This window comes from Anabas testudineus, chromosome 18 (genome assembly GCF_900324465.2).
Source record: "Anabas testudineus chromosome 18, fAnaTes1.2, whole genome shotgun sequence".
NCBI lineage: Eukaryota > Metazoa > Chordata > Actinopteri > Anabantiformes > Anabantidae > Anabas > Anabas testudineus.
In genome coordinates, this window is record NC_046627.1 from 751,998 (window position 1) to 760,787 (window position 8,790).

General features: G+C 46.1%; 1 protein-coding gene across 1 annotated transcript in view; it reads left to right on the top strand.

Moving 5' to 3' along the window:
• The first annotated feature begins 431 nt into the window (after positions 1-431).
• The window catches only part of tfr2 (transferrin receptor 2), an 8,878-nt gene continuing 519 nt past the window's right edge, over positions 432-8,790 (top strand). Inside the window, exons 1-16 of the mRNA XM_033326572.1 lie at positions 432-631; positions 698-911; positions 984-1,176; positions 3,016-3,156; positions 4,574-4,682; positions 4,756-4,998; positions 5,090-5,229; positions 5,300-5,475; positions 5,552-5,671; positions 6,373-6,455; positions 6,539-6,602; positions 6,688-6,755; positions 6,844-6,914; positions 6,993-7,077; positions 7,213-7,437; positions 7,577-7,717. Of these exons, the coding sequence (XP_033182463.1) occupies positions 602-631; positions 698-911; positions 984-1,176; positions 3,016-3,156; positions 4,574-4,682; positions 4,756-4,998; positions 5,090-5,229; positions 5,300-5,475; positions 5,552-5,671; positions 6,373-6,455; positions 6,539-6,602; positions 6,688-6,755; positions 6,844-6,914; positions 6,993-7,077; positions 7,213-7,437; positions 7,577-7,717 (2,103 nt within the window). The 5' untranslated portion in view covers positions 432-601. The remainder of the gene's footprint in view (positions 632-697; positions 912-983; positions 1,177-3,015; positions 3,157-4,573; positions 4,683-4,755; positions 4,999-5,089; positions 5,230-5,299; positions 5,476-5,551; positions 5,672-6,372; positions 6,456-6,538; positions 6,603-6,687; positions 6,756-6,843; positions 6,915-6,992; positions 7,078-7,212; positions 7,438-7,576; positions 7,718-8,790) is intronic.

The following is an 8,790-nucleotide window of genomic DNA, read 5'->3' on the forward strand; positions in this document are numbered from 1 at the left end:
AAACCTCTGTTAAAAGAACCGCTGACAGAACAAACCTCTGTTAAAGAACCACTGACAGAACACTGACAGAACAAACCTCTGTTAAAAGAGCCGCTGACAGAACAAACGTCTGTTAAAAGAACCACTGACAGAACAAACCTCTGTTAAAGAACCACTGACAGAACACTGACAGAACAAACCTCTGTTAAAGAACCACTGACAGAACACTGACAGATCAAACTTCTGTTAAAAGAGCCGCTGACAGAACAAACGTCTGTTAAAAGAACCACTGACAGAACAAACCTCTGTTAAAGAACCACTGACAGAACAAACCTCTGCTAAAGTGCTTCTGCTTCTGTTTCATTCCACCTTAAATCAAACCCACACCAACACGTTTAAGGAGGTCCAACGTCCTCCAGCAGCTCAGTGTGTGTTTACTTATCTGTTAATAACCAGCTCAAACAGACAACACACACCGACCTCTGACCTCTCTGAGGAGCCAATCACAGGAGGCTGAGGGTCAGACCGGCGCGTCCTCCTCTTACTGGCAGCAGACTCAGGAGCAGGTCCTGAAGTAGTCTGGACGGTAACACGGATCTGTGACGTGTCTCTGCAGATCGCCATGGACGCCATCAGGACTCGTCTGACGCAGGTGAGAGACAGCAGCTCCTCCCCCTCTGACCTGTCACCGTGTTTACACTCTACCCTCTCTCTCCAGTCGTCTTCGGTGTCTCTCCACCGCTCGGTGTCTGACGATGAGGAAGAGGAGGAAGGAGGGAGGGTGGAGCTTAAGTTTGTGACGTCAGAGGCCGAGGAAGAAGGGGAGGTGGGGCCTAGCAGTGACGTCACGGCGCTGTTGCTGAGGTATCGCCATGGTTACTGGAGAGCTGGAGCGCTGCTGTGTGTGTGTGGAGTTGTCGTCTTCAGCATCGGTACAAACACACACACATGATTTTTACTGGTCCGTCTGGTCACGTGATTAAAGTGGGCACGCTCTCTCTCAGCGTTCCTATTGGCCTACGCTGTCTTCAGTGGGCGGTACCACTGCTCCCAAGCTGGTGGTCAGGGGGAGGAGGACGAGCAACCAGGGGGAGGGGCTAAGGCACCTGCAAAAGGAGGGGCGGGGCTTTACCTGGGAGAGCTGAGAGTGATGATGAGGAAGCTGCTGCAGGATGAAGACATCTACAACACCGTCAGGTAGGAGGGAGGGAACACACGAGTGAGGAAGGAAGGAAGGTGGGAAGGAAGGAAAGAAGGTAGGAAGAAAGGAAGGAAGGAAGGAAGATGGGAAGGAAGGAAAGAAGGTAGGAAGGAGAGAGTGAACACATGAGTAAGAAAGGAAGGCAGGTAGGAAGGAAGGAAAGAAGGTAAGAAGGAAGGTAGGAAGGAAGGAAGGAAGGAAGGAAGGAAGGAAGGTAGGAAGGAAGGAAGGAGAGAGCAAACACACGAGTGAGGAAGGTAGGAAGGAAAAAAGGAAGAAAGGAAAGAAGGTAGAAAGGAGAGAGTGAACACATGAGGAAGGAAGGTGGGAAGGAATGTAGGAAGGAAGGTAGGAAGGAGAGAGTGAACACATGAGTGAGGAAGGTAGGAAGGTAGGAAGGTAGGAAGGAAGGAGGGAAGGAAGGAAGGAAAGAGCTAACACACAAGTGAGGAAGGTAGGAAGGTAGGAAGGAAGGTGGGAAGGAGAGAGCGAACAGACGAGTAAGTAACCTTAGCAAAGGAAGGAGGGAAGGAAGGGAGGAAGGAAGGAGAGAGCGAACACATGAGTAAGAAAGGTAGGAAGGAAGGAAGGAAGGAAGGACAGAAGGTAGGAAGGAAGGTAGGAGGGAGTGAACACACAAGTAAGGAAGGTTGGAAAGAAGGAAGGAAGGAAGGAAAGAAGGTAGGAAGGAAGGTAGGAGGGAGTGAACACACGAGTAAGGAAGGTAGGAAGGAAGGAAGGAAGGAAAGAAGGTAGGAAGGAAGGTAGGAGGGAGAGAGCGAACACACGAGTGAGGAAGGTAGGAAGGAAAAAAGGAAGAAAGGAAAGAAGGTAGAAAGGAGAGAGTGAACACATGAGTAAGGAAGGTGGGAAGGAATGTAGGAAGGAAGGTAGGAAGGAGAGAGTGAACACATGAGTAAGGAAGGTGGGAAGGAATGTAGGAAGGAAGGTAGGAAGGAGAGAGTGAACACATGAGTGAGGAAGGTAGGAAGGTAGGAAGGAAGGTAGGAAGGACAGAGCGAACACACGACTGAGGAAGGTAGGAAGGTAGGAAGGAAGGTGGGAAGGAGAGAGCGAACAGACGAGTAAGTAACTTTAGCAAAGGAAGGAGGGAAGGAAGGAAGGAGAGAGCGAACACATGAGTAAGAAAGGTAGGAAGGAAGGAAGGAAGGAAGGACAGAAGGTAGGAAGGAAGGTAGGAGGGAGTGAACACACAAGTAAGGAAGGTAGGAAAGAAGGAAGGAAGGAAGGAAATAAGGTAGGAAGGTAGGAAGGACAGAGCGAACACATGAGTAAGTAACCTTAGCAGAGGAAGGAAGGAAGGAGAGTGCGAACACATGAGTAAGGAAGGAAGGAAGGAAGGAAAGAAGGTAGGAAGGAAGGTAGGAGGGAGTGAACACACGAGTAAGGAAGGTAGGAAGGAAGGAAGGAAGGAAAGAAGGTAGGAAGGAAGGTAGGAGGGAGTGAACACACGAGTAAGGAAGGTAGGAAAGAAGGAAGAAAGGAAGGAAAGAAGGTAGGAAGGAAGGTTGGACGGAGTGAACACACAAGTAAGGAAGGTAGGAAGGAAGGAAGAAAGGAGAGAGCGAACACATGAGTAAGTAACCTTGGCAGAGGAAGGAAAGAGAGTAGGAAGGAAGGAAAGAAGGAAGGAAGGGCTTCAGAACTTATGTAAACGTTTGAATGTGAAGGTTGGAAACAGGAAGTGGTTCAGATCAGGTGCTGACACAGATCAGTGAGGAGGTTCTGATGTAGAAGGAGTTTTCATGAGGGACCAACGTCAGCGGGTTCGTGACCTCTGCCCTCACATGACTTCACTCTCTCATCATCATCAGTCGGGTCAGCAGAGCGAGTCATCCTCCAGGTTCTGCAGAGGGGACGTCTCTGGCCTCCGAGGTCCTCCGTCGCTTCAGAGAGCTGCACATGGACCACACCTGGACCGAGTCTCTGTACGCCACACTGCAGTTCCCAGACAGGTAGGAGGCGGCAGAGCCACGACATTTGACCTGTCGGAGGAGAGGACAGGTGTTAATCTGTAAAAGGTTCGCCACAGATTACAGACTAGGATAAATTATAGACTAGGATAGATTACAGACTACGATAAATTATAGACTACGATAGATTATAGACTACGATAGATTATAGACTAAAATAGATCATAGACTACGATAGATTACAGACTACGATAAATTATAGACAACGATAGATTACAGACTATGATAGATTACAAACTACGATAGATTACAGACTACGATAGATTACAGACTATGATAGATTACAGACTACGATAGATTACAGACTACGATAGATTACAGACTACGATAGATTACAGACTATGATAGATTACAAACTACGATAGATCATAGACTACGATAGATTACGAACTACGATAGATCATAGACTACGATAGATTACAGACTACCATAGATTATAGACTACGATAGATTACGAACTACGATAGATCATAGACTACGATAGATTACAGACTACCATAGATTATAGACTACGATAAATTATAGACTACGATAGATTATAGACTACGATAGATTACAGACTACAATAGATTACAGACTACGATAGATTACAGACTACGATAGATTATAGTCTATGATAGATTATAGTCTATGATAGATTATAGACTACGATAGATTACGGACTACGATAGATTACGGACTACGATAGATTATGGACTACGATAGATTATGGACTAGGATAGATTACAGACTACGATAGATTATAGACTACGATAGATTACAGACTACGATAGATTACAGACTATGATAAATTATAGACTAGGATAGATTACAGACTACGATAGATTATAGACTACGATAGATTACAGACTACGATAGATTACAGACTACGATAGATTACAGACTATGATAAATTATAGACTAGGATAGATTACAAACTACGATAGATTACAGACTACGATAGATTATAGACTACGATAGATTACGAACTACGATAGATCATAGACTACGATAGATTACAGACTACCATAGATTATAGACTACGATAAATTATAGACTACAATAGATTATAGACTACGATAGATTACAGACTACGATAGATTACAGACTACGATAGATTATAGTCTATGATAGATTATAGTCTATGATAGATTATAGACTACGATAGATTACGGACTACGATAGATTACGGACTACGATAGATTATGGACTATGATAAATTATAGACTAGGATAGATTACAGACTACGATAGATTATAGACTACGATAGATTACAGACTACGATAGATTACCTACTATGATAGATTACAGACTACGATAGATTACAGACTATGATAGATCATAGACTACGATAGATTGTGAACTACAATAGATTAGCTAACGAAGAAACGAGTCACTTGACTAACTCATCTGTCTGAAGGTCTCGAAGGAGTTCTCTGTGTCTGGAGGACTCTGCAGGTCTGGTCTCAGAACAGATTCCTCTGAACCCGTCTGACTTCTGTCCATACAGCGCCACAGGAAGCACCACGGTGAGACAGATGGTGAGACAGGATGTCACCATGGTAACCACGACCTCATTACCCTTACCTCTCTCTCTGCAGGGGGGGGGCTGTCTACGCCAACTATGGCCGTCCAGAGGATTTTAATTGGCTGAAGAGCGTGGGCGTGTCTGTGAGCGGCTGCGTGGTGGTTATTCGTGTTGGGGGCGGGGTCAGTTTTGCTGAGAAGGTGTGGTTGGCTGAGAGGAATGGGGCGGGTGGAGTTTTGATCTACCCCGACCCCGCTGACGTGCCGCAGGATCCCCGTCGCCTCGGACTGAACACGCACACCGCCGTGTCCGAACACGTAACACGAGCACATTCACACATTAGACGGCATGGTCACATGAGGCTGCTCCCGACCAATCAGCATCTCCCTCTGTGTCGTCCCCTGATAGGTTCACCTGGGTTCAGGTGACCCGTTCACCCCTGGCTTTCCCTCCTTCAATCATACTCAGTTCCCACCCATCCAGTCCTCTGGTCTGCCACTCATCCCAGCCCTGCCAATCAGTGCCTCTGTAGCTGCCAAACTGCTCAGGTAAGCCCCGCCCACACAGCTTACCTGGTCAGGTGCTGCTGTGACCTCACTGTATGTCTCTGTGTCTCAGCCAGCTGTCAGGTCCTTCCTGCCCCCCGTCGTGGAGGGGGCGGCTGCCGTACGTACGCTGTGTGGTGGGTCCAGAATTCAGCTCCGGACGTAAAGTAAAGATGTCAGTGAGCAACGTGATGACTCCGGTCCTGCTCAACAACATCTTCTCGTCTCTGGAGGGCCGCGTGGAGCCAGGTAGGCCTCACCTGTGCATGACAACACACGCCGTTTATCTCAGTAGTAACGGTGGACTGTCGCATGTCTCCGTCAGACCAGTACATCATACTGGGAGCTCAAAGGGACTCATTGGGACCAGGAGCTGTGAAGTCTGGAATTGGAACAGCGGTTCTCTTGGAGCTGGCTCGAACCTTCTCTGTCATGGTGAAGAAAGGTAAGACTCACCTGGAGACAGGTGTTGTGGCCATCATTGTGTCTGTTTCCTGGTTCCTATGTGGTCCAGACCTTCGCTGGACCCGTTTCTGTTTTACTGAGTTGGTTAGAAGGTGTTTCTGAGTGTGGTTCTTTAGGTGGAGCAGTGTGTTCAGGTGGTTACAGGTGGTGTGGTTTGTGCCTCTTGTGGTAATGATGATAATGACGTTTCTCATCCTGAGTGTTTCAGTGTTTCACTTCAATGTGTAACCAGGGATTCAAACTACCGGTTTAATGGACGACTGCTTGTTAAGAACTAGTTATTAATTAGTTACTGTAGTAATTCTGTAACATTCTGTAAACAGTAACCTTTGTATGGTTGAGTATTTAGTTTAGTTCCTTCACTGCTGAGGTTCCTGAGGGAGAGAAGATCAAATCTCCAGCACCCTGATGAAAGGAAACCCAATAATGTCCAAGTGTTTGATCTTTAAAGAGACACAAACCTCTGCTCACACCCACTAAACTCACCAGGACTTAGACTCTGGAAGGTCCTAAACACTGTGAAGTACCTTGACATGTCTTTGTCTGGTTGGTTCTAACAAACCAAACTGCAGTGATCTAATTTCAGTCTCCGGCTCCTTGATGCTCCAGCTCCGTCTTTTCCCTCCTGATCAACACAGCCTCAGGTTTTTCTTTCCCGTCTATCTGAACCCTGTCTTTCAGGTTTCAGTCCCAGACGCAGTTTGCTGTTTGTCAGCTGGGATGCTGGAGAGTTTGGGAACGTTGGAGCGACTGAATGGCTGGAGGTTGGATGCGTTTCACAAACCGAGTTACAACAACCTGCTGAGGTTGATATTTATAACCTGATGATCTATGACTCTTTTGCCAGGGCTACCTGTCCATGCTGCACCTGAAGGCTGTAGCCTACTTCAGTCTGGACCAGGCCATCATGGGTAATCACATCACTTCCTACGTCTTCATTCAGCCAATCGGGCTGTAGAACCGATGAGATACCAACTCTCTCTGTGTGTTCACCAGGTGATGACGTCCTGACGGCCTACACCAGTCCTCTGCTGGTGGACCTGCTGGACGCTGCCATCAGACAGGTGCACGTGTTGCTGTTCCACGTCTTCTCGATCACTTCTGTTGTGTTGTAATTCTCACCTGTTGGTTCCTCCTCTGTGTGTGTCGTAGGTGGAGCATCCTAAACATGCAGGTCAGACCATCTACAGCCAGGCGGAGAGGGAAGGAGGCAGCTGGAGGATGTGAGGAAACACACAAACACACGTTCCCATTAAAACACAGTAGAAACGTCTCTAACGCTGTCGCTGCTCCGTCTGCAGCTTGAAGCCGCTGTATCTGAACAGTGGAGCCTACAGCTTCACGGCGTTCGCAGGAGTTCCAGCCATGGAGCTCCGGTTCACCGAGGTAAACTTGTTGTTGGACGTTAGGTCGTTACCTGTGGAGACATCGTGTCCCGTTCCATCGGTTCATACTTTAGACTTTTCATGTCCTTCCTGTTTCTCACCTGTCACCTCATGTTTTATGTTACTTCCTGTTCAGGAGCGAGCGTACCCGTTTGTCAACACCCCATTGGACAGCGCCCCTCGCCTGCAGGAAGTGCTGGGGGGTCATTTGGGGGTCACGGGGCAGAGTTTAGGGGAACTGGTTGGGGAGATGGTGCTGCGATTGACCCACGACCACATCCTGCCGCTGCGCATCACTTCCTACGCCCAGACGGTGCTGCAGTTCAGCGCTCAGCTCAACAAACACTCTGCTGAGCTGCAGGTACCTCACCTGGATCACTGGGGTCACCTTTCTGAAGGTGTCTGGGTCAGGACAGACCAGTTTTAACCTGTGGTCTTGAAGACTGAGCCTGGACAGTTGTATGTCGGTCTAATCCTCATGGTGTCTGTGTGTCGTTTAGTCCAGAGGTTTGTCCCCTCAGTGGGTTTTCAGCGCCAGAGGAGATTACAGTCGAGCTGCAGAGACTCTGCAGAGGGCCATCGACTACAGCGACCTCCACGATCCGACCACGGCCCGCTTCTACAACACTCGTATTATGAAGGTACAAATACTGCATGTTTCTACAACACCCGTATTATGAAGGTACAAATACTGCATGTTTCTACAACACCCGTATTATGAAGGTACAAATACTGCATGTTTCTACAACACTCGCATTATGAAGGTAGAAATACTGCAAACTGTCCTACTGATACTGCGTGTTTCTACGACACTCGTGTTATGGAGGTAGAAATACTGCAAACTATCCCACTGATACTACATATTTCTAGAGCACTCATATTATGAAGTATAAATACTGCATGTTTCTACAACAGTCATATTATGAAGTATGAGTACTACTAACTACTCCACTGGTACTTCATATTTCTACAGCACTCGTATTATGAAGTATAAGTACTACTAACTACTCCACTGGTACTTCATATTTCTACAGCACTCGTATTATGAAGTATAAGTACTACTAACTACTCCACTGGTACTTCATATTTCTACAGCACTCGTATAATGAAGTATAAGTACTACTAACTACTCCACTGGTACTTCATATTTCTACAGCACTCGTATTATGAAGTATAAGTACTACTAACTACTCCACTGGTACTTCATATTTCTACAGCACTCGTATAATGAAGTATAAGTACTACTAACTACTCCACTGGTACTTCATATTTCTACAGCACTCGTATTATGAAGCATAAGTACTACTAACTACTCCACGGTTACTTCATATTTCTACAGCACTCGTATTATGAAGTATAAATACTTCATATTTCTAGAGCACTTGTATTATGAAGTATAAATACTTCATATTTCTAGAGCACTTGTATTATGAAGTATAAGTACTAGTAACTACTCCACTGGTACTTCATAATTCTACAGCACTCGTATTATGAAGTATAAGTACTACTAACTACTCCACTGGTACTTCATATTTCTACAGCACTCGTATTATGAAGTATAAGTACTACTAACTACTCCACTGTAATATCATATTTCTACAGCACCTGTATTATGAAGTATAAATACTTATATTTCTAGAGCACTTGTATATGAAATATAAGTACTACTTAACTAACTCCCTGGTACTACATTTCCTAAACACTTGTATTATGA